Source organism: Fonsecaea multimorphosa (genome assembly GCF_000836435.1).
Source record: "Fonsecaea multimorphosa CBS 102226 unplaced genomic scaffold supercont1.31, whole genome shotgun sequence".
In the NCBI taxonomy this organism is placed as follows: Eukaryota; Fungi; Ascomycota; class Eurotiomycetes; order Chaetothyriales; family Herpotrichiellaceae; genus Fonsecaea; species Fonsecaea multimorphosa.
This window is the reverse complement of record NW_015971665.1, coordinates 152,165-176,518: the sequence shown is the minus strand read 5'-3', so window position 1 is coordinate 176,518 and position 24,354 is coordinate 152,165. Positions and strand designations below refer to the sequence as shown.

At 52.3% G+C, this 24,354-nt stretch overlaps 9 protein-coding genes across 9 annotated transcripts; 5 read left to right on the top strand and 4 right to left on the bottom strand.

The window, feature by feature from the left end:
• Nucleotides 1–1,664: 1,664 nt before the first annotated feature.
• On the top strand, nt 1,665–2,537 carry Z520_10596 (uncharacterized protein; the record flags this gene model as incomplete). Its single annotated transcript, XM_016781088.1, has 1 exon — nt 1,665–2,537. One exon carries the CDS (start codon nt 1,665–1,667, stop codon nt 2,535–2,537), a length of 873 nt encoding a protein of 290 aa, XP_016627813.1.
• Nucleotides 2,538–2,722: 185 nt separating this feature from the next.
• Z520_10595 (uncharacterized protein) lies at nt 2,723–3,737 on the bottom strand (the record flags this gene model as incomplete). Its single annotated transcript, XM_016781087.1, has 2 exons — nt 2,723–3,589; nt 3,672–3,737. 2 exons carry the CDS (start codon nt 3,735–3,737, stop codon nt 2,723–2,725), a joined length of 933 nt encoding a protein of 310 aa, XP_016627812.1.
• A 365-nt stretch (nt 3,738–4,102) lies between these two features.
• Nucleotides 4,103–5,678, bottom strand: Z520_10594 (aspartyl aminopeptidase; the record flags this gene model as incomplete). The annotated part of the gene is made up of 2 exons (XM_016781086.1): nt 4,103–5,497; nt 5,550–5,678. 2 exons carry the CDS (start codon nt 5,676–5,678, stop codon nt 4,103–4,105), a joined length of 1,524 nt encoding a protein of 507 aa, XP_016627811.1.
• A 1,370-nt stretch (nt 5,679–7,048) lies between these two features.
• On the top strand, nt 7,049–8,855 carry Z520_10593 (uncharacterized protein; the record flags this gene model as incomplete). Its single annotated transcript, XM_016781085.1, has 2 exons — nt 7,049–7,329; nt 7,385–8,855. The coding sequence occupies 2 exons, from the start codon at nt 7,049–7,051 to the stop codon at nt 8,853–8,855; spliced, it is 1,752 nt and encodes a 583-aa protein (XP_016627810.1).
• Nucleotides 8,856–9,936: 1,081 nt separating this feature from the next.
• Z520_10592 (uncharacterized protein) lies at nt 9,937–11,193 on the bottom strand (the record flags this gene model as incomplete). Its single annotated transcript, XM_016781084.1, has 1 exon — nt 9,937–11,193. One exon carries the CDS (start codon nt 11,191–11,193, stop codon nt 9,937–9,939), a length of 1,257 nt encoding a protein of 418 aa, XP_016627809.1.
• A 1,195-nt stretch (nt 11,194–12,388) lies between these two features.
• Z520_10591 (uncharacterized protein) lies at nt 12,389–13,480 on the top strand (the record flags this gene model as incomplete). Its single annotated transcript, XM_016781083.1, has 2 exons — nt 12,389–12,510; nt 12,565–13,480. The coding sequence occupies 2 exons, from the start codon at nt 12,389–12,391 to the stop codon at nt 13,478–13,480; spliced, it is 1,038 nt and encodes a 345-aa protein (XP_016627808.1).
• Nucleotides 13,481–15,770: 2,290 nt separating this feature from the next.
• Z520_10590 (uncharacterized protein) lies at nt 15,771–17,822 on the top strand (the record flags this gene model as incomplete). Its single annotated transcript, XM_016781082.1, has 1 exon — nt 15,771–17,822. The coding sequence occupies one exon, from the start codon at nt 15,771–15,773 to the stop codon at nt 17,820–17,822; it is 2,052 nt and encodes a 683-aa protein (XP_016627807.1).
• A 2,351-nt stretch (nt 17,823–20,173) lies between these two features.
• On the top strand, nt 20,174–22,284 carry Z520_10589 (uncharacterized protein; the record flags this gene model as incomplete). Its single annotated transcript, XM_016781081.1, has 2 exons — nt 20,174–21,731; nt 21,866–22,284. The coding sequence occupies 2 exons, from the start codon at nt 20,174–20,176 to the stop codon at nt 22,282–22,284; spliced, it is 1,977 nt and encodes a 658-aa protein (XP_016627806.1).
• A 177-nt stretch (nt 22,285–22,461) lies between these two features.
• On the bottom strand, nt 22,462–24,180 carry Z520_10588 (uncharacterized protein; the record flags this gene model as incomplete). Its single annotated transcript, XM_016781080.1, has 1 exon — nt 22,462–24,180. One exon carries the CDS (start codon nt 24,178–24,180, stop codon nt 22,462–22,464), a length of 1,719 nt encoding a protein of 572 aa, XP_016627805.1.
• Between the last annotated feature and the right edge of the window lie 174 nt (nt 24,181–24,354).

Sequence of the window (24,354 nt, the reverse complement as noted above, 5' to 3'; positions counted from 1 at the left end):
CATGCTAAACGACGGCCAGTGAAGGATGTAGAGGATGGTCGTTTTCTGCCTCGATCAAACGAAACATCGCTTGGTCAACAGGGAAAGCGTTGGGCGTTGACTGAATTCGAGTATGATTTGGGTACATTCAATGGTCACTGATTGCCCTTCACCAGGTTTTGTGGCTTTGTGGATCGTCAAGGATATCGTGCAGAACAGCCCCAGAAGAGGAGGAGAGAGTGTCAGCTCGCGTAGAAGGCGCTTTCTGGGTCAGCTGCTTCCTGAAGCCAATGTAGACGACTGATCTGTGTCGCAAGAAGCCTCGTGATGGTAGTTCAGCCTCGTCGTCCCCCCAAAACCTCACCCTCACCCGCCAAGTCATACATCACCTACTGCCTACCTATCAACCTCCTCTCCCAGGAAAAATGAAATCACTGCATAAAGATATGAAACTCCGAATATCTCTCAACATTCGACCGGCGAAAAATGGTGTTTGCAGTTCTCCACAAGTCTTGCTCATCTCCCTAATTCGCAAAGTCCAAGGTTAGTAGTGACTGAGCCGGAGCATTGGCTGTGTAGGAGCTCTACCACTGTCTTCCAGTGGTTATCTCCCTAATTCATAGTCTGCGATCGCGTGCAGGATCATAGTGAATTGGATATTTGCGTAGGAGCTCTGTCACACGGCTATAAGCAGGAGTAATCGCATCATCGCTTCAAGCCAACCGAATGGGAAGAGAAACAAAAAAATTCCCTCGCGGGGTTTTCTCACAAGTCTGAGTTTTTTGCACTTTTGTCCGCTTGCTGGAGGATGGGATGGAAAGGAAGGGAAAGAAGCCATGGGTTCAAAATTGCGGATTCGCATTGTTAGCTCCCTGCCTTTTCGCACTCACAGGGAGCAAGGATTTGTATTTCATCTTTTCAGATTGTGTTTGTGTGTGGGCGGTTGGTACTGGCAGAATTCTGCTATGTGACTTGGGGGCAAGAAGCCGTTGGTGTAGATATTATGACCCGATATTATCACTGCTCGACCATTACCTACCGTGCCTTATAGCCATCCATGCAAGAAGAACCTGGCTCATTGATTCAGCTGTTCCTGGGAGGTTGTTGGTGCAATTGTATAGATATATCCAGGCATCTGGCTCGGCAGAGATGTTTGGGCAAAGTGCCTTGGACGACAGCGAAACTCTAGTGTCATATACTCGTAACAAGGATTCTGATATAGAGGGTAATCGACAGGATCAATCGACGGATGTAGTTGGGGTCACGGAAGCCGTTGCAAAACGAAAGGTTCAAACAAGATGGACAGACAGGTAGCAATTGACGTCGTCGTGCCAAATGTCGTCTGATACCGAGATCCGTCGCCAGTAGCCGGATGTCGGTCTCCTTCTCCTTCTCCGCCATACTTGCATAAGATCATAGTAGGGAGAGTATATATTCTCCCCCAAGTTCCTCGGTTTTGCATCCACCAGGAGATCTTCTGTTGGATGTTGGGCGGACGAGCTGTTTTCTATCGCCCTTTATGCTCATGATGGTGAGTCAAAATGATGACGAGGCTGTGTGAAATCGCTTAGCCCCTCTCACCAACCAGTGTTCCTGACCATGAACCGAGTGACCTACATAGACTTACCCGTCGCGGTTCGTATCTTCCAGATAGCAAGATCAGAGCAATAAATTCTACAAACAGAATGCAGAAAGCTAGACCTCCGCCTCCTCCACCCAAGCCCAAGTCGCTCTCGTCGAACCTTGCGCCCTCCAAGCCCAATTCACGCAGCGGCAAGCGAGGCCTGGGATGGCCCTGGGACCAACCCAGCACGCACTTCGCCCTCTACCAACCGCACGCCCGGTCGGGCAAGATCTCGTGGATCTTCAATTGGGAATGCTGGATCCCAGACTCGGTGCCGCCCGAGGTGGAATGGATCCCCTGCGTCCGCACCGCAGCCAACGCGCGAGACCAACTCGACCCGTTCTTGACCGACATCATCCAGAACCGCGGGATCAAGACGTCGGCGTTGCTGGGGTTCAACGAGCCGGAGATCCCAGACCAGGCGAATCTCCCCGCGCACGAGGCGGCCAAGCTCTGGACGGACGTAGTCCTGCCCGTGAAGAGGAAATTCAACCTCCGCCTGGGCAGTCCCGGCATGAGCAGCGACGTGTCGCGGAGCAAGCCATGGTTGAACTCGTTTCTCTCCAGTTTCCCCAACGGGAGTCATGAGATCGACTTTTTGGTGGTGCATTGGTACGGCCCGCATTTCGCGGACATGAGGCGCTTCCTGGAGGATATGCACGCCACGTACGCTCTGCCATTGTGGGTGAACGAATTTGCCTGCTCCAAGATGGGCAATGGAGAGGCAAGCGTGGAGGAGGTCGAGACTTTCATCAGAGAGGCTGTGTCTTGGTTGGAAGCGTGCGACTGGATCGAGAGGTATGCGTACTTTGGCAATAAAGACGTCGGCTCTTGGGTCGGCAGAGCGAGCAATTTCACTGAAGAAGCTGCCGAAGCGACCAACACAGATGGAAAACAGCTGACCAGAGTGTCAAGACTCTACTGTGAGCTTTGAAACTGGATTCGGAACACACTGGTGCAATTGGGAGATGCAGACCGTGTGCGTTGCAAGATCTAGTCTATCGCTCTGAAGTCCATGTACTATTCCCGTAGACATCTATTGCTCTCTTCCTGCTGAAAATTGCAGTCCAGGCAAGCATTGTGACGCTTTCTTCTCAAGCCCAAATCGTGGAAAAGCAATCACGCACCCTCCAAAAGATCGCTCAAGGCATTCACATAATATGCTGGTCGGGTGTCTCCCTCCAGGAAATCCTTCTCCGTCGAGACACCCGTCAAGACACCCAACGTACCTCCCAGATTGCCCTCGATCCCGAACCTGATGTCCGTGTCGGCGCGATCCCCCACCATGCAGACCTTGCTCCGATCGAACTTGAACTTACCCTCAATGGCGTCCATCATGGCTTGGTTCGGCTTGCCAAACGCCATGGGCTCTTTACCTCCAAGCATCTTGATCAGGGGTGCAGAGATGGACCCGGCGCCGGGGAAGAACGAGCCTGCAGAAGGCAGAGTCGAGTCCATGTTTGTGGCCAGAAAGACGGCGCCCCGCCTGATGTATTGATAAGCATAGCACATCTTGAGGTAGTTGAAGTGGAAGTCCAAGCCCATGAGTACCACGCCCACCTCCGGATCTATTGCCTTAGGGTCACCTGCGGCCATGAGCTTGTAGTCCTCGGGCGTCACATCTCGTCTGTACGCCGGGTCCGTCCCGCCCAAATACGGTATGCCCTCGGACGCGAGTTCGGTCTCAATGCCAGCCTCGCCCACCACGAAGACCTTCTTCTTTTCCTTCAGCTGTGGATGCGATTGAGACAGTATCCGTGAGATGTAGATCGCGGCCGAGTACGACGAACCAAACACCTCCTCGGCACTCGCAGGTATGCCCATGCCCTCAAGCTTTTTCTGGTAGTCTTGCCTGGACTTGGTCGAGTTGTTGGTCACGAAAACCACCTGCTTGCCCTTCTTGCGCAGCAGCTCCAGGCTGTCCACCGCGCCGGGGAATAAGTGGTCTCCGGACCAGAGGACGCCATCGCAGTCGATGAGGAAGACCTAGACCGGACAAGTTCGCGTTAACATGGAAATTCAGGCACACGGCTCAAGCGACGTTCGCGGACGAAGAACGGGCACGGACATCGAACTTGTCTATGAATTGACGGATTGCATCCTTGTTGCCTGCGATGAATTCAGGCGTGGTCATATCTGCGCCAGCGGTGGTCGCAGGAAGAGAGCGAGCAAGAACTCTGTTGGGCAAGGGTGGAGTACCGAACTTGATCGCAGTGGTGGTGGGCAACGAAGGCCGTCTACAGAATATAGATCATTGAGAAAATATCTGGCTTGGAGATGGATGCCGTAACCCCGCATCCTCACAGCCTCTTCCTTTTGCCTAAAGGATTTTCATGGTCTCTCTTGGATAGGGATATCCAGTGGCTTGTCACACCTCAAGTTCTCACAGCATACGCGTCGGCGATTAGTGGCGTCCTACTCTCTTTGGCACAGTTGCTGACCAGTCACGCCGCTGACTATTCGTTCTGCACCAATCCTTGCCTTGCCAATCAATGGACTTCAGTCGACCAGGATCGTCTTCTCCAAAGCAGAGTAATGCTGGAAAAAGCTGCTGAACAGTCTGATAGCATGATGGACATCATCTGCACCTCCAGTTTCGCGGCAGCTGTGCATCGAAAGCTGCGGATTCCCCAGATCAAGCGTGCGAGCACCAAGATGAGCAGACAGCATCGGGCCAATGGTGCTTCCACAGCTGGAGTCATTTCGGACGACAAACAGCTGAAGCGGCACGCCCTCTGAATCACTGTCGATGACTTTGGCTGCTTTTCGCGCAACCTCCTGTAGTAGTACTATACCGGGTGAGTTGGTGGCATATCTTGCATTGGCATTGATCTTGATCACAGGGCCTTGATTCATCTCCGGTCGATGGTCGGATTCATATTTGCCTCCGTAATTAGGATTGACAGAGTGAGCCATGTCTGCTGAGAGCAGGAACGAGCTCGATAGAGTTTGCTCGTAGGCAGTCGACAGCTCTGGATCGCTCGCATGGTCATAAGACTCTTCTGAATCATCTCCCACGAATGACGAGGACGGCAGAACAGAGAGACGGCGGATGATGGCTGGCAGCATCATGGAAAATGCTCCCTGGGCAGTCATACTGCCGATCTCCTCATGGTCGAAACAGGCAATGAGACGTATAGATGACTCGTCATCGAGCGCAGATTTAGAACCTAGCGAATTGATCAAGCCCATAGTCGCACAATAAGTTTGATTCAGGTTATCCAGCCTAGCGGAAAAGATGAACTCGTCCGAGAGGCCACCCAGGCATGCTTTTTGCGTGTCATAAAGCACAATCTCAAAATCGATAATTTCCTCAGCCGAGACCCCAGCATCTGCAGCAATCAATTCAACGACGTGAGGGTGATGTCTGGTTGTCATGGCTTTCAAAGGAGTAAACGGCTTGTCCTGCTCCTCCTCTTCCGCGTCACTTTTGCCCTTCTTCTCATCCTGGCGTTTGAGCTCCGCAGCAACCAGACCAGCAATAGGAAATAGCTGGGTTTCTTTATTGAAGGAGAACGTCTCCTGTCGATCGAGATGGACAGCAAGTGTGGGGATGCGGAGGATGGGCTTCTTGATGTGAACCAGTTTTTGAACGACGTTGCCGTCAGTCCCTCTGACCATTACTCTTCCTGCGACGCCCAAATCGCGATCGAACCAAGTATGCCACAGGCCGCCGCCGTACGTTTCGACGCCAACTTGGAGGAATCCGTCGCCTTGTTTCTTGCTTACGGGCTTGATGCGCAGACATGGTGAATCGGTATGGGCACCGACCATTGAAATGGGATTTCCAGGCTTCCACTTCTTGCCGATTGCGAATGCGACAATGGTCGATCCATTTCGGGTGAGGAAGTATTTACCACCAGGCAGGCATATCGAGGACCAAGAATCTTTCTCCTGTTGACATGAGTGAGAAGGGCGGAGGAGAGAGTGGCTGGAGTCCACTGACCTTGATCTGCTTGAATCCCACGGAGGTCAATCGTTCTTTGATTGACTTGACAGCATGGAAGGGCGTGGGAGATGCATTGACAAAGTCGAGGAAATCGGTGGCTGCGGATTTGACATTAACACCAGCCATGTTTGAATAGAATCTAGCGGTTGATGGGCCCTTTTGAAGGATCACCCGTTGGAGCATACGAAACAAGCCCAGATGCTGACTGATATGAGGTTCTTCTCTAACTTCCGTGATTCGTGATTCTGGGGAAGGGCGTTTACGGCGCAAGTGTGAGGCTTGGGTGATCCAAGCTCCCGGTTTCACTGGTGGGTTGATAACCTGCGAGCCTTGCAGATGCCAATCGCACCGAACTGAGCCAGGTCCCGGTTAGGGGGGTTTTCATATCCACCTGAAACACGGCTCTGGTCGAATCAATCTCGTGCCCGCAAGGGATTCTCAAACAGAGGGTGATCACAAGGGGAAGATCCGAAGGGGAAACTCTGAGACCATGATACAATGGCAATAACAACAATAGTGACAGCGCTGCCCTTGCCGCCCAAACACAAAGAGACGCGATTGTTGACAGCGTGCAAGGTCACCAGAGGTCACCAGAGGTCACCGTTGTGACCGCGTTAAGTGTTTTTGTTATGAATGTCCTCCAGGGAGCTAGTCTCAGTAAAACAGAGGTTGACTCGCTCTTGACAATGCTTAGTCTCAGTGGGTAAAGGGGACCTATAGAACTGTGCCTATTGTACATGAATACTTGCTTGTAGAATAGTGATCTGTTGGGCTCCGTTCGTCTACCACAGCTGGGTCTATACGAATGCATGATGTATTCGATGCCTCGTACTCTCAGTCTGTGAACCTAGGCCTTTTCCAATGGGCAGACCGGGGTGGTCCGTTGCGAAAGCACCCCTAGCACCATACCTAACGGAGAACCGAATACTCGTACCGACCTACCTAGGTACCTAGGAGCGCCCCCATTAGCTGACCCAGCGCCCAGTAAAAGCCCGATCTGGGTAACGCGCTTGGGGGGCGCCGCTTGGCAGGCTCCAGAAGCGGCGGAAGCTGCGACTGGCCAGTGCTTGTCCCTGATTCCCTGGATGGCCGCATTCATCCTCATGGTCAAAGAACATTCACAGACTGCGCATCCGAACATCACCACAATCCCCTACCTCAGTTACGACACATTGCCATCTACGACATTCACCATCTGCAGGACGCTGCCTTAGATCTACTTCGCGATGCTTGCTATTTAGCTAGACCACGAGTCCCCTCTTTTGCGATCTGCTCGGATAGACAATTGGCTCAGGGCGACAAAACAGTAACGGGTCGCGGTTGCGGAGGCCATCAACACCTTCACCACCGACGTTGGCATCTTCTTTGAGATCCGTTGTCTACTGCTCTACTTCACTTCACATGCCCGTCACCTTGGTGACTCGCGGCAATAACACTTCGATAATAACAACACGACACAGGTCGCTCCTCCCCACTGCCTACTCACAACACTCACCATGTCGAACGATTCAACAGCTCCCCTTGTGGTTGATACATCTGATCGTCCAATCACTCCAACATTACCAACCCCTTCTGGGTCCAGGACTCCGCCGACAATATCTTCCAACCGCATTGGACAAAACGAGGCAGGCATGTCCGCCATCCAACGAGCCACCGAGGCCATGGAAGCCGAAGCTCTGAATCGGAGGTTAAGAGAAATCGAGAATGCTGGAAGGCCACGGGACAGGACTCCAGGCCGCAGTCCTAGTCGTAAGAGACAGCGGATTTATGGAGATAGGTGAGTCGTCCAGAGACTCTGTCGCTTGCCCCAGTAGAACTGATTGTGTCCTTAGATTCATACCGAACCGAGACGGACAGGACCTGCAAGCGAGCTACAGCTTGTTGCATGATGATGCCTCCCCAGCGACGCCTTCAAGATCGAAGAAGAAGACCCCTCATGGCGAACTACACTTTCAGCGGACGGAAGAAGCAAACAGAACATACTCCAAAGTCCTGCGCAACGAGTTGATGGGTGATTCAGTCCCGCAAGATTACAGATCACTGTCTCCAGATGAATTGTTTGGCCGACGACAAACCCCTCCAGGTCAACCATCGATATCAGCCATGCCTCCGGCCTCCATCACCCCTACAACCCCTCACAAGAATATGTTCTCCTACAAATCCCCACAGAAAGTGATCGGTTCAGGCCATCCCACTCCCTCGTCTCGAACCGGAAAACATCTTGGAATCATAAATCTGAATGCGAGATCGGATTTGTACTCGATATCACCCATCAACTACTCATCACAATCCATATTGCAAACACCGCGGAAACAGCCTCGACCAATTGCCAAAGTCCCTTACAAAGTGCTGGACGCTCCTGAGTTAGCGGATGACTTTTACCTCAACCTAGTGGACTGGGGAGCGGCGAACATACTTGGTGTCGGGCTCGGATCATGTGTCTACATGTGGAACAGTGCCACTGGCAAAGTCACACAGTTATGCAAGTTGCCTGACAATGATTTGGTGACATCTGTGGCGTGGATCCAGCGAGGGTCACATCTGGCAATCGGAACACACAAGGGATTTGTCCAGATCTACGATGCTGAGAAGTCAAGAAGACTACGGACGATGACTGGTCACTCGGCGCGAGTTGGAGCGCTAGCATGGAATGACCACATCTTGACCTCTGGCTCCAGGGACCGACTGATATATCATCGCGATGTTCGCAGCCCAGACCAGTATCTGTTGAGGTTGGCAGGTCATAAGCAAGAAGTCTGTGGACTACGATGGAACACCGAAGACGGCCAGCTCGCTTCAGGCGGCAACGACAACAAGTTGTGCGTTTGGGATAAACTCTCCACGACACCCTTGTATCGATTCTCGAATCATGTCGCAGCGGTCAAGGCAATTGCTTGGAGCCCCCATCAACACCATCTACTGGCTTCGGGTGGCGGAACAGCAGATCGCTCGATCAAATTTTGGAACACGACAAATGGGTCTCTGATCAAGGAGGTTGACACAGGAAGTCAAGTGTGCAATCTAGCCTGGAGCAAGAACAGTGACGAAATTGTCAGTACCCATGGCTACAGCCAGAATCAGATCGTGGTGTGGAAGTATCCCAAGATGGAGCAGGTTGTCAGTCTGACTGGACATACCTTCCGAGTCCTTTACTTGAGCACGAGTCCAGACGGGACAACCGTGGTGACTGGGGCGGGAGACGAGACGCTTCGGTTCTGGAGAGTGTTTGGCAAGAAGGGGAACGAAGGGAGAAATAGCGACGACATTGCTGGACGATTGGGCGACTGGGGCGCGATTCGCTGAATCAACCACTCATCCAAGTCGTTGCAACGAGGTCGTGTCCATTGTCTGACGTTATGACTTCTATGCCGGACATTCGTCACACGAACCGACACCTTTTCACATTGAGATGAACCTCTTGACGAAGTCGACTTGGGACGACTCGAATCTTTTACGAAGTCTTGACACAAACGCTGTACAGCAGACAGCTTTATGCCATTGAACCCTCGAGCTAATTTCCATGGAGGGACGGGGAGGCGCTGATGATTATATTGTTTCTTATGAGCGAGCATGACGGCCATGTCAGAATCAGGACCAGGGCCAGCAAGCGACAGATCTTGCCCGAGCTGGAGTATTATGAGAGTTTACCACGATCTGAGGGTGGAAGGCTCTATGATGGAGATCTTGCTGCGGATGATGAGGCCTGCGTTGGCTTCACGAACCAGCTTGAGCGAGTTGGTATTGCTTTGATTTTTTTGCAAGCGCGGCGCTCATGGTTGCTCCGGATCATAGGTCAAGCGATATCATATGGTTGGGAAAGCAAGCGTCTTCCACTGTCGAGAGTCATATTCCTCAGGAGGTCCTCCAGGATCGAGGCACAAAAGCGCGACCATTTTTGTAAGGAGGTCACTGCCAGATAGCAAAGATCGAGCTGAGAAATCAAAAACTAAGTTGAGTAGATGGAGCCAGCTTTATCGGAGCATCTCTTTAGAATAATGAATCCAATGCCTTCCGGGCCCTCTGCAGTCAGTAGCCGTCACCAAGGACTCGAAAAGCAGAGACAGCCGCCTGGTAAATCAGTATTATAATATTTGGGTCCTGGTGGGAAAGGCATCGAAGGCTTTTCTTTTTCTCCTTTCCTCCCCCCAAAGGGCACAGTTGGGTCCCGGGACTCCTGTATTCCCCCTGCCCATCCGCTTGCTCGTGTCGCTTTTCTATCGGTTTCCGAGCGCTATGGCTACACTGCAGAAAAAAGGAAGCCACACCCACAACACACTATCTTCCAAAAAACAAAGGGTGGGGCCAATATGAAACTACAATAACATTGTCTCATCTTGATAGAAGCCCTTGCCTAGACCTTCATCAGATAAGGTATGTCAGCGATCTACAGGATCAACTTCCCTGGCTCGACTTGCAGCACGGTCTTGACCCTCTCCAGGAACGTGCGTGCCCTCTTCTCTTCGCCCACGGGGACTGTCAGACTGAACACATTCAACGCGCCCTCTGCCGTGCTTAGGGTTCGGCCTGGTATCGGCGCCGAAGATGTAGAAAAGGGGGCCGCTCTTTTGGGGGTGACTTTGCCGGACAGGATGTCGATGATATCAATCTTCTTTGCCGTGGAGGGGGAGACGCGAGGTGAGCGTGAGAATGACGTGGACTGGGGTTTAGAGGGCGGAATAATGGGAAATGCATCGATCTGTGGGAGATATGCTCCTCTCGACGTTGTGGGTATTGCGTCCAGTCCGAGGACGGCGTTGAAGAGGTCATCTGCCGATGGCTTCGCATTCTTGGGTTGAGGCAGATCATCATTGGCGAGGTCGACGGCACGGGCGAGGAAAGTTGACAGAGGCACAGTCACGCCCAACGTGTCTTTTATGCGTTTTTGCACCTTGAGCACTTCGGCAAGGGAGATGGTAATGCTGACGCTGGTGATTTGTGGGATGATCTCTTCAGGTACTGCTGCGGCAGCTCCGGTAGGCTTTACGGCCGTCTGAGGGGTGGTGGCTAGGATCTTGATGTTGCTGAGGTCGAGATGCGCCATATGTTCGATGCGCTTGGATTGTTTGGCCGAGTAATCGGAATCAATTGCTCCCAAATATGCGAGGACGTCCCCTTTCAGCAGTCTTCCATTCGGCCCGGTGGCTGGGATTTTGGCAACGTCGTCATCAGAGATGTGGTTCTCGTGGATGAGGGCTATCACCGAAGGATAGAGTGGGTATATGGGATTCTGGCCTGGCCCAACTGGACTCGTTTTCGGCTTGTCCTTCGCCGGTCTCTGGTTTTGCGGCGTGCCCGGTATCTCCTTTTCAACTCCGGATGTTTCGTACTTCGAATCTTCTCCGCCCTTTACATTATCTGCCTCCGACTGCGCGGGCTTCGAGTCGTCCGGCGGGATCTCCAGACTCGAGATGTCATCCCCGGGATCACCAAGGACAGCTATCCTCGTGCCAACTTTGACTGACTTGGAGCCGTCTCCTTGAAAGATCTTGGCCATGACACCGTCGTCCTGAGCTTCCACGTCCATTGAAGCCTTGTCAGTCTCGATTTCCAGGAGGATGTCCCCTGCGGCGAAGGAGTCGCCCTCTTTGACTTTCCAACTTGAGATGTTGCCTTCGGTCATTGTCGGCGACATGGCGGGCATCGTGAAGTTATGGGCTGCGAGGCAGGAGGGGGTGGAGGAAAACGCTCTCCGAGCGCGGTGTTGAGCGTGTGAGAAGGAGGAGCATTGGGACGAGGAGACCTGGCGGGCCAGGAGCCGGACTGACTGTCGGCCAGCCATAGCGAGGGGTGTATTGTGTCTTTCTTCAAGTGAACCCCAGGGACAGTGATGAGTTTCAAAGTTGGCTAAGTGAAGTTTCCACCGAGGAACGCGAGGCAGCGTTCGAAGGAGTAATGGTTCAAGGCCTAACTGACAGATTGGAGAAAGGGCGAAATGTTGAGGAACGAGCTTCGGCGGAGCTTGTGAGGGAGTGCCGACTTGGGGAATCACCCCTTGCCGCCTTTAGCACGAACTGGTGACCTCGTCGCCGCTCAACCTCTCTCAACTACAATATACTCGATATATACCTAGGTACCGACTATTACTGCCAATCGTGAAATATACGCAGTAAAGAGAGGCATCGGAAAGACTCAGTCTTTTACTGCAACTTCACTGCTGTCCGTTCCTACGGCTCGGCCACATCCTATCCTTCCTAATTCAGCTTGTATACAAGCCCTTCTGTCAGCCTGGTATTCGAGAGCAGAGCAAACGCGAAGAATATAGCCATTGACGAGCCAAATGCCATTCTCCCAAAGCACCGAGTTGGTAGACAAATACAAGCTTCCAAAATGCTGACTGTTCCTGCTCAAGAGCCAAGGAGGAAACTTTGGCACTACCCCTCTTTGACCTTCGTATTCACAGAATACGAAGTTTCCCAACCTTCCTGAGTTCCCCTCATGCCATGGGCCGTGTATGCTGCTTAAGTCATTCATAGATAGCCAAATCCAGAAAGCGCTTTCTGCAAGATGGTGCTGTACCCGACGTATCAGAGGATCGAGCCCGACCTCCGACCAAATGGCGGCGATACCAGTCCACCACACATCGTCTCATATCGAACTGCTTTGAGCAAACACACCTCTTCTCTGCTCTTTTCTAGAGTGAACGGGGATCCACGTACGCTCATTCCTGCCTGCTGAAAATACAACCAACTTGCCCATCCAGCATTCTGTGTGTGAAGGTCTATAAAGGTAAGCCTTTGAGCTGCAAATTGATGTCATTGTTCCTTCGAAGTAGCCTTGATCACCGAACTTGCACTCTCTTTATCTAACATTACCATTAGGTTACCTACTTGTCAACCATGAAGGGAGTAATCTTTGCAAAAGTCGGCGCTGAGCCCAAGATTGTCGAAGACCTTCAGAAGCCGTCTCCAGGTCCAGATCAACTGCTTGTGAAGTCCATCTGGGTGGCCATAAACCCTGTGTAGGTGGCCATAATTCACACCGTTTTGATAATCGGCTGACCAGTTGGCTATAGTGACAGCTTCATGGCCGGTTATGGTCTCCTCGTGGTCGGCTGGCCTCTTGTGCTCGGCGTCGACGCGGCCGGAATTGTGCTCGAGGCAGGGAGTGAGGCAGCATCCAAGTATGGATTCAAAGCAGGGGATCATGTTTTCGGGTGCACCAGACTTGGGGTCCCGGGATATGCTGCTGGTCAAGAGTACTTCTTGATGGACGCATCTGTCACCATACCCAAGCCAAAGAACATCTCCCTGCTCGAGGCTGTTACGTTGGGAGTGGGAAGTGAAACAGCTTGTTTGGCATTGTTCGACGGTCTCGATGTCCCTCTCCCTGACCCGAAGAACCTTCCTGGACCTCGGGACGAATGGATCATCATCTTGGGAGGCGCCAGCAGTGTTGGCAAGTGTGCGATCCAGCTGGCCAAGGCAAGTGGTTACAAAGTCGCTGCTTCTTGCTCGACCAAGTCGGCAGCTGAGGTGAAGGGCATGGGCGCTGTGACATTCGACTACAAGAAGCCCATTGAGGAACAGGTCAAGGAGGTTGTGGATATAACCTCGGGCGAGATTTCTCGAATCTTTGATGCTGTTGCGGCAGAAAACCCAATCACAGCCAAAGAATTGTTCAAGGCGTCCAAGAGCGACAGGAGGCTCTTTGCGACCACAAATGATTGGAGCGGAATTGGGGATTTTGAGGGAGCAAAAACCTATGGCGTCAAACTTGGTGGCATTGGTCGACCCGAAGCGGCAGCGTTGAACGAGAAGATTGAGGCATACATTCCCGTCATCACGGCATTGATTGCGGCTGGTAAGCTGGCCCCGGCCGAATATGAAGTCATCGGCACTGGGTTCGAGGCTGCTATCAAGGCATACGAGCACCAGCGCTCCGGAGCCGGAGGGTCGCGTAAAGTTGTGGTCAAAATTCAGGATGAGTAGCCCGGTTTACAGACCAGACAATCATGAAAGTGTTACGTTTTGGTCGGATAGACCCGGGTGTTGCTAAAAAGCACGCACTCGTGGCGCCATGCGATATCCAATATCACTGCGGAGTTGCCAAAGAGCCGTTAGTCTTGCTGTGCCCGTGTCTTGTAAGGAGATGGTTACCGCTGTCTTAGCCGGGTCTATCGAACCACTGCCATAGTGAGGCTGTTAGCCTTGGCTGGTTGGGCACCAACACTGACAATGTCGCCACCCAAGGACCTCGGGGGTAAAAGTACGATGCTGCGACCCTATCGTGCTTGGCGACGGCGAAGGTTTCATCAGACAACAGAGTAGAACAGTCTTGTCGCTCGTATGGGGGTGACGAGAGACGAGCCAACACACACAGCTTCGCACTAGCAGCGAATGAGTAACAAATTCCCTTTTTTCCCCCAATAATCCACGCAAGAAACACCACCGCCAAAAGCAATGCGTAGGATGTTACTCTGCTCTTCCGCGGCTGCATTGGGAATTTGTTTTTCCACGAGTCTTGAGAACTGGTTAGCTGTTTTTTTTGCCATGTTCCGTTGTTTATGGCAAGTCGAGTTGGTGTTGCTCAATCGACGACACCCCTTCACAGAGCGGGCCCGCATCGGCAGACCCCTTAGAGGCATCAGGATGGATATTTTTGCACTGTGACATGTGGAGGGCCGTGCTGTGCAGTTGCACGACCCGTCTCGGATACAGCGATCATCTTGGGCATTTGTGTTCAGATTGAAATTCGGGAGGCTGTTGGACCCAGTGCCACCTGAAAACAGGCTGTATGCATTGGACGTTGTGCAGTTATCTTGAACCTGGTTCTGGCCCACGCTTTCAGGGTAGCATTATTCTCCACGACAAGGTCGATATCCTGATGGGCCATGGCAAAGGTGATGGGCGGACTGAGAGGGAAGATCCTTACTGTGTAGATGGATGACAGGTTAGTTGAGCTCGCCTCATTCTTTAAAAAGGGGAGGTCGGGTACCAGTTATATAGCCATTTCAGGGAACGATTTACTGAGGAATGGAGAGGCTCACGAAGCGAGTCGGCGTATGGCGGTAGGTAGCGAGCCTGATCTTCGACAGCGGCGCCACCAGCGCCATTGCTTGAGGCTTGAAGGACAGATGCGGAGCAAGGAAGAGACTCGTAAGGCTGCTCATTGGCAAGCTGCACCACGCTGGCTCTCATTAAGGTCCGCTGCCCGAAGCACCAAAGCACAAAACGCACCAATTGTGAGAGCAAACTTTGGGGCCGCATGAGGGACCGCATGATGGAGACGATGAAGGTCCCACTTTATCGAGCTCAAGGCTGCGTCTTCTGTTCTTTCAATGCCAAATGGATGTGTTATTTTCTGTAGCCCGGCGCCTCACATCCTCCGGAGTCTCTTTGCGTCGGTCAACGACCAATTTGCAGTTCCAATGGGAATAGGCCGCGAGCGGACAATGGCACACCCCTGGCGCAATGTTCGTAATTTCCGGCACAAGACACTCAGCTTGATGAGGCAAGGCCGTCCTCGAACCCATCGCAGTCCCGGAGCTTCAGGGGAATAGGTATCCGAAAATTCCTAGATCTGACTCCAGTCAAGACCCAACACTTTCTCCCCGAAACAAACATGAGGCTTACCTAGTGCCAACTCTCCCGCCGTCTCAATCACACGACCAAGGCATTCCGGTGTTCAGGTGTTGGTTGCTTTGCTTTGTAAAGAAACCCTGCTTTGTTGGTGGCTGAGAAGGCTGGGCGGGAGAGCGCAAGAGACAAGAGAAGGAGAAGGAAAAGGACCGCAGCAAACGCCTTCCTGGACGCTCTCCCAGACTCCCACGCTTACTACTACCATTCATCCACCTCCCACACCTTTTTTTTGTTCTATTTCTCTCTAATAGTGCAGCCAGCGGATGCCCATCCGTGATTCCTCCCACGTTCCTCAAAAAGCAAGGCAAGGGATTTGTCCATTTGCTGGCACACCCACGCCTGCCACCCCAACCCTCCCAACACTATTCGCCTACCCGCGCATTGTCATACTGAGACGCCGTTTCCCACACTCGCATTGTGAGGCGCGAGATCCAACATTCCTGGGCTCTGTCCCACTCCATCAGATCTCCCGCCCCTTTCCAGTCACTCGAGCGTTGCCCGCCCTTGCCAAACTCCGGCTTGCACAATCAAACTTGTCGAAACCATGCGCCAATGGCAATGAAGAGTCGAGACTCCGGGGCACGAGCTTCGCATGAAGAAGGATCTAGGGGAATGCGAAGAAGACGGCGACGGTAACAAGATGGCCGGAGACAAACAAGATGCTAGGGGTGCCTCAGAACAGGTCCGAAACATCCAGAAATATCGAGCTGCAGCCACTAAAGACGACGTGACCGCTCCGTCTTCGCTATCGTCCACATCCTCCACCGCCGAACCCAAGATGCCTGGGCGTGCCGAATGCAGTTCGCCCAAATGGGACATCAAAGCCGAAGAACGTCATGACGAACCTCGCTCTGCAGACGCAGCCTTGGACGAGCCCGCAGAGACTCGGAAGGAGGCTCCTCAAGAGGCCGACCCTTTACCTTGCGGAGAGCTGCCATCCTCAACCTGCGAACATTGGTGCCTCGGAGACCATGACCCTGAAGACTCGATTGTCATTCCTCCTTGCATAAGCGAAGACGAAGTTGACGCACTTGTGGGTGCCATTCCTCACCCGCCAGTGACCAAGGAAACATTAGAAGAGCTCGAGCTGGTTTACATACAGTCGAATATCAACCTCCGCATCGATATCAATTTCGATCATGATCTCCACTTCACCCCCATTTCTGGGGAGAAGGGGGAGCTAAAGAAGAAGCAGGCGAGAAGATACTGGAATAGTCTGGAGACTGAATTGAAGATAGTCTACCAACATGAGCCGCTGGGCTCGTGTTCCGAGTGTGATAGGAAGCGCTCTTTGCGCTCTGCTAAGCCAGTATTATTCAAGCGAAGGTTGCCTGTCTTGTTCCGGAAGTTGAAAGAGTTGCTCATCATTCTGATCCCGGACAGGGACCAGTATCAGATCAGTCAGTATCTTGACGTGCCTCTGCTCCTGCAAGAGGTGTCCCATGGGCTCTTAGACATTGTGCGCTTGGCTCGATGGCTTGATGGGCTCCTCACGAGTCACTGCGCGCCGATGAGAGATGTCTATGCACATGAGATGGCTGAACAAATAGGAAAGGGTGCAGAGACTGGGGACTTACACGCTCTTGTCATCGGCATTGAAAAGCTGTTTCAGTTTCTGGAGGCAATGAAGCTCGACGTCGCTAATCATCAGATCCGAAGCTTTCGTTACCTCTTGATCGATGATACCGTCACTTTTCAGCAAGATTATTTCAGGTCGCGTATCAGAGACGGGGAACTCAAGAGCGAAGAGTCACGAGCATGGTACTGTGATGCTCTTGAAAAACACCGACAATGTCAACTTGATAGCAAAAGCACAAGAATACCTCCGACCGCTGCGCTGGTGCATGGGTTGCTTGAACTCTGCCGCTGCCACGATCTGGAGGTTCCAGCAACCCTTGCATACGATCACAAGCGCCTGAAGGAAATCCGGATGGACTTTCAAGACATGATCCATCTCGACATATGTCTATCAGTCTTTGATCAGCTGCTCCGTGAACTGCTAGGTCAAGATCCAGACTCGTCCTGGCAAGGTGTCTTGCAGACCCGCGTATCGGAGATGCACACGCTCCTACGGAACAGAATCATGGATCTCACCGATGGCGACCTTGACGGAACTCCCATGGAAGAAATCTGGTTGCGACATGCCGGCGCAGTGGCTCTTGAGCTGACACGTGCTGCGTTCCTCATCTGGCCGGGTTCCACGTTTCTCATACCCGACTCCATAGTCATCAAGACGACTGCAAGATTGATTGCACAGTTTGAGGGAGAACATCAAAACCAACATCATGCAAGCACAATCCTACGTGTGCTCGAAGGGGCGACAAACGATCAAATGAACAAATTTCAGAACATGACCATATTGGCCATCTCGCAAGCGCAGAAGCAGTGGCAACAAGTTCGAGCCTCGAGGCAACAATGGCGCTCCCTCCCCGAGACTGACGATATTGCAAGAAGAGTGGCACATATTGCAACGGTGCATTGGCGAGTTTGGGCGGACCTTGTTTATCTGGAGTCTTCAGACGGACGCGAAGATTGGGTTGATGAGACCGACAGCGATTTCGACCAAGGGGATCAGCATATCATGGGCAGTCCGATGGGTTTTGTACAACAACCTTATTTTGAAGAAGAAGAGATAGGGGAAGAGGAACAAGAAGGAGAAGAAGATGATGATACCCCTTTCCATTCGTCGTGATGTTTTGAGGCGTTGTGCGTTCACAGGATATTCTGGTCAAGGGCAAGAGAAGGATTCCAAGATCTTGTGTCTACGAAAGACATGAATTTCTCCTTTATTTTGACGGCGGAGTCGGACGGAAAAGTTGCTTCTTTGTTGAGATATACAACACTACTAATGTGTTCAGTTTTCGGGTCACCCCTTATTGCTTTAGTTGTTTGAACGATTGTCTGTCTAGTTTCTGAAATGTATGCTATTATTATACAGTCAGAGTCCTTTGGGACTGAATATCCAGTTATCCTAAATGTGCTGGTTTCTTTTCTTTCCCCTTAACGGGTATATCAATCCATAACCTGGGGCCTCGTTTTTTTTTCCTTGGAGAAGCCTTACCTCACCTCACCTACAATTAGCACCTCAAGTTCCCTCTCCTCTTGGAGAAAGATCCAAGCATTAGGAAACGCTTCGGCGAAAAGGCCGCCCGCCCTCGAGCCCAGCTCCACCCGCCCATCCACCTATTCAGGACGGTTTTTCCACTGTTATTGTTATTTCCCACCCCCTCATTTTGCAATATTGCGTTGTGGGCATTGGCGCGGCTTTTCGGGCTGGGTCTTTGGGCCGGCCCCCCTTACGCGACTGACTGCCTAGCCTTCCTACCGGTGCCAGGACGCTTCTCGATAACCGACCGTTTGCCGATGAAAGGGATAGGATTGGACGGCAAGAAAGAATGGAGGACGAGGAGATGGGAAGGGGGCTGAAAGGATTCGGCATCAAATACGCAATTCCGTGCTTCGAAAAAGATATACTCCTTTCGCTCAAGTCGGCGCTGGTGACCGACCACGCCCGTTGTCAGGTGTTGATCATTGATCGATCCTTCTCCCCTTGACTTTGTCATCTTTGATATCGTCTACTCGCTCTTCTCGATCCCCCTCTTTGCGAGTTGATATATATACCTAGGTATATACATTATATCATCCCCAAACTGTGCTCTGTCCCTTGCCATTTTCCATTCAGGAAAGGGAGCGAGGCCGCTTTACTCGGGCACCGTGTGACGGATGCTCGGCCAAGCATGGGAGCGTCGCGGGAGCTACAGTAGTAGAGTACGAGAGGAGCGCGCCCGAGCACTGGACGAGCAGTCAGGAGCTTCTCTAGTGCCTGTTCTCAGAAGCCAGTTCGGGCTCAGGGGGCTTCTTCGATCATGAGCCCTATACCACGATGGCTCAGCGGCGAATCTTAATCTCTCTAAAGTCCATTTCCGCTTCTAAACCTGAGCATCTCGCTATTTGACCCGTCGAGCCCGTGTCGTGACCCAAGCCATGCTGAGCCGTGAGCTGTGCAATCCTGAGCTCGGCTTGGCAAGCCCTGAGGCACGCCGCCGTGAATGTTTTTTGCCCAAGTCTATGCAGGTTCCCAAGTCCCGGGCCCACTCTCGGTCATTGTTGCCGAGCACCGTGAGGCACTTTTCGGGCCACGCTGCTCCCCTCCCCCCCGGCACTAAACACGTACGGAAAACTCCGCTCTCACAGCCCAGAAACTGATTCACATAATAGTTTTCATGGCCAAAATTTGTCCAAAATCCAATTAAATGCCTTGGTGGTCTAGGTATGAATTTTCTGTCTATACGGTCTTTGATTCAAGCTAACTTTCCGAAAGTCGGTTATGACGTCGGTCTCATAAATGATTTATGATCCTGTGCAAACACACGGGGAGCCATCCGAAGGTCACGAGTTCGATTCTCGTCCGAGGCATGTTCCTCTTTTTTTTGCCGCTTATTACCTAGGTATGATGCCTGCTTTCTGTCATCTGAGATGTTATCAATATAGCAATTTCCAAAAGTTTTAGTTTGTGAGGTGAGGAGAGGTGGTGGTGAGACTACTACCTACAGAAGCGCATAACTTAGGTAAGATCCACCCCTTACCTACTGAGGAGCCTCCCTAGTAGGCGAGAGAACACCGCAGGAGCGGGCCAGAGCCATAAGAGAGCAGAAGGGAGTGGAGGGGAGCGCGAATGAGGGGAAGAGAGTAGAAGCGAGCGGGCGAGAGACCGAGTCGACTAAATAGTCGCTAGCCGGACAGCAAAGCGGCGAGAGATGGGTCAGCGAAAAAGTCGTACTTAGTAGGCGACGATTGTTCGGGGATATTATATATATATATGTGTGTCGCATATATCATATGTGATAACATACTATAAGAACCCCCGGACTAACCTATTCCACTCAGTCAGAGGGGAGGGCAAGAGTGTGTTTTAAGTCTTTGGAGTAGAGACGGAAGCCGCCCGCTTTCGGAGCAATTCAAGGGAAGATATCGCCCACGGGAGGATAGGACAAAGATTGACCAAATCGAGGATTCATCCCAAGCAAGAGACCTTTTACAAACATGAGTTGCCCAAAGGAGGAGGAGCAGCAGCAGTCTTGCGGGTCGTGTGACGGACATCGTCACGATGGCGGCCCGGTGCCAGACATGGAAGACTACAAAGTCGAACTCGAAAGCCTGCGCAAAAGGACCCAGGAACTCGAACTGAAGCTGTCCAAGGCTGGAAGCAGCACAACAACCAACGGCTCCAAATCCCGGAAGCTGCGGTCTGAAAACTGGTTCAACTCTCCCGAAAACCCGGAGATGATGGCTCTGTACACAGACCGGTACCTCAACTATGGCCTGACGACATCGGAACTCAACACCGGCAAACCCATCATCGGCATAGCTCAATCTGGGAGTGACCTCGCCCCCTGTAACCGACACCATCTCGAATTGTCTAAACGGGTGCGGGAAGGCATTCGCTCCGCTGGTGGCATCGCTTTCGAATTCCCCACGCATCCGATCCAGGAGTCGGCGAGACGGCCCACAGCGACTCTGGATCGGAACCTGCTGTATCTGGGGCTTGTCGAGATCTTGCATGCATATCCGTTGGACGGAGTGGTGCTTTTGACTGGCTGTGACAAGACGACCCCGGCAATGCTCATGGCCGCCGCTACTGTCAACATTCCGGCCATTTGTCTCAATGTCGGTCCCATGCTGAACGGGCGCCTCCACGGCTCGCAGGACAGAATTGGCTCGGGGACGATTTTATGGAAAGCTAGGGATTTGCATGCTGCGGGGAAGATTGACGATGATATGATGGTGGAGATGATCGCAGCTGGGACGCCCTCAGCAGGTCATTGTAACACCATGGGCACGGCATCAACCATGAATGCTCTGGCCGAAGCACTTGGTATGGCTCTACCAGGCTCTTCGGCGATTCCAGCCCCGTATCGTGAGCGTGCTCAATGCGCGTACAGGACTGGTAAGCAGATTGTGGAGATGGTGCACGCCGATCGCAAGCCAAGCGATATCATGACGAGGGAAGCCTTTGAAAATGCTATTGTCGTGAACAGCGCCATCGGAGGCAGCACCAATGCCCCCATCCACCTGAATGCTGTGGCCAAGCATATTGGTGTCCCCCTGGATTTGAATGACTGGGATAGGATTGGGCTTGACATCCCTTTGCTGGTGAACGTGCAACCGGCCGGCGAGATGTTGTGCGAGGAGTATTACAAAGCCGGCGGACTGCAAGCAGTCATGGCCGAACTTCTGGATCAAGGTAAACTCCAGCCAAAAGCGCTCAGCTGCAATGGCAAGACCGTAAAGGAGAATGTGGACGGCAGGCATTCTTGGGACAGACGGACCATCAAGCCCTACGGTGAGCCGCTGAAACAGCGAGCAGGCTTCCTCCACATGACAGGTAATCTCTTTGATTCCGCCATCATGAAGACCTCCGTGATTTCCGACGATTTCCGGCGGGAGTTCTTGGAAGATTCCAAGGACCCCAATGCATTCGAATGTAAGGCTGTGGTGTTTGATGGGCGAGAGGATTTCATCAGCCGCATCGATGATCCTAAGACCCCAGTCGATAAGAGGACGATTTTGGTGATGCGTGGCGCTGGCCCTCTTGGATATCGTAAGTACTCCTTGTCCCTCACTCCGAAGAAATCAAATCAATGCCTAGGCCATTTCCCCCTTCGTGGACCGTGCGCAAGACAGAGACTTTGGCTTCGGGTCTGTCTCGAGTAAAGGTGCTAATTTCTATCTCAGCTGGTGCGGCGGAAGTAGTCAACATGCATGCTCCAGGCCACGTCTTGAAACAAGGCGTCACCTCTTTGCCGTGCATTGGAGATGGAAGGCAGTCGGGCACGTCGGGTTCGCCGTCCATTCTGAATGCCAGCCCTGAAGCCGCCGCAGGTGGTAACCTGGCACTGCTTAAGGATGGAGATGTCTTGAGGGTCGACTTGAATAAGCGACGTGTCGAGATCTTGATCTCTGACGATGAGCTGAAGAAGCGACGGCAGGACCTGGAGGCGAAGGGGGGATATCCGATCCCAGAGTCTCAGACGCCCTGGCAGGATATCTTTCGCCGCGAGATTGGACAGCTCAATGAGGGGATGATCCTGCGGAATGCTCCAAACTATCAGCGCGTGGCGCAGAAATGGCCTGCTCCTCTACATAACCATTGACAACCTGAGTACTGGCCGAGTTGTCAGAAGTGGTTGGACCATGCCTCCGGCCATACCTAATATATCCTTCATCACATCTCTGCGCCTAAGCCGCGACTGACGCCGTCGAACTTGGCTTGACATGATCGATCGTTCGCTGGTGCACAATAAGTTCGCAGAGTCTTGCCCTGGCACGCATTACCAATTCTCCCAGATGACGTCTGGCAGCACTGTCCTCATGACCGTCCAGTGGCCCAACGCGCTTTGTGCCTGCCATTTCTCGAGTTCTTTCGTCTGTCCGCTTCTGAGAACGGCGCCTTCAGTATCAAACTCACTCGGGTCGATTTCATGCTTTGGTATCAAAAACTCTTGCCGAGCACCACTTCCCAGAAAATCTTCTGCAACAGGTCTTCGAAATGTAATCGCTCCTTTCCTTTTCCTGCAGAAGAATACCATGTTGGTGAAATCGGCTGGTTTGGTTCCAGGCGTGGGTGCTTCGTCTTCTCGGAAAACACGGCAGGAAGGGTATACTGATATAATCGTCCTATAAATAAGAGAGGATGCAGGCATGGCGAGATCCCCTGCGTAGTTGATGGCTATTACTCCATCTGGTTTCAAAAGCATATGCAGCCCCCAGAGGAATTCCATGGTAAAGAGCTCCACTGGCTCTGCTCCCCCAGTGAAGACGTCGTGGATAATGTAGTCGTAAGAGTCTGCCTCGGTCGAGTTCGCAGTGGTGACCGCGTGGATGGCGTCACCAATATAATAGCTATGGTTATGGGGAAAGTTGAAGTACTTGATCGCGAATTCATGAACGACCGGATCAAGTTCCATGACCGTTGTGTTCACTCCATGGTGGATCAGGGCAGATGGCGCAGTTCCGATTCCTAGCCCGATGTTCAAGGCAGTCTTATATGGGCTAGGAGAGGCGCCCTCAACAAGACGTACTGCTTCAAGCATCACAAAGATGGAATAGATCGGTTCCGCAACCTTCCTCTGGACTCTTTTGGGGGGGGGCATCTTCCACTCTCCGCCTAGAAGACTATGGTCGCACCTCATCACGCGAAAACCTCGCTGGTTGTCTTCCAACACCGAGATGTAGCCTGTAATCGACTCTTTTCGTTCCAGTAAAGTATAGTTGTACAGAGCCAAGGTGTTGTTGAGCACCTCTGTAGTTCGTGAAAGTGTGCAGTGGGGATTTGCCACCATAGTAAAAGCGACTGCTGGAAGTGAGGGCCACAAGATGCTGTTCTGTAGAACCATCCCATATAGCGAAGCAACTACCAGCTGCATTCCAATGCGTGAAGTGAGGAAGCCGTGCCCGAGAAGTGACGAGACAACGCCCCTACAAGCTCGATGGAGGACGGAAAAGAGCATGAACAACCCCATTGATGGCGCAGCCTCTCCTAACGAGGAATCCGAGTGGCTAGAGCTGAAGGTCTCGTCGAAGTATTGAATCGCAAAGTAGGTGGACAACAGCACAAGAGGATAGCAAGTCAGGAGCTCCGTGACCAGAGGACCCAGTGGGTTACCGAGAGTCGAACTGGATCGGAAGAGAAAGAATTGGATGCTAGGGATCCAGAAGCAGAAAGGGGTGATGGCTCGTGATACCCAGACGGGGAGGTAGCCCCGAAGGGCAAATGCGAGCATGAAGGAGGCAGCGAGGCCATATTGATGGTACAGAGCTGCTGGTATATCTCCATACACAGGCGATAGGTTTAATTGGGAGATGGGCGCAGAGACGGCCGCAAGCAGGACAAGCTGTAGAGCCCTTCGCACTTTTGCGTCAGTCAATATCGAGACGAAGGATTTGGGTCGGTTGTCCGTCTGTGATGGAGGAGGCACTGTTGGTTTGGGAGAATGCGTCGTGGTCTCCGTCTTGACATTATTGTTGGGCGGTCTTGCTCGTTTGGTCATGGCTATTACCGCCAGCCAGGGTCCTGGTTTTTGAGAGAGAGAGAGAGAGAGAGAGAGAGATACCCTTCAGCTCAGAGAAAACGGAACCACGCGCAAATGCACAGCTCTGGTGATGCCGCTGGTAAGTGTTGGTGAGATGATAAATGTGAAGTTACGCAACATTGGCGGCCGCTT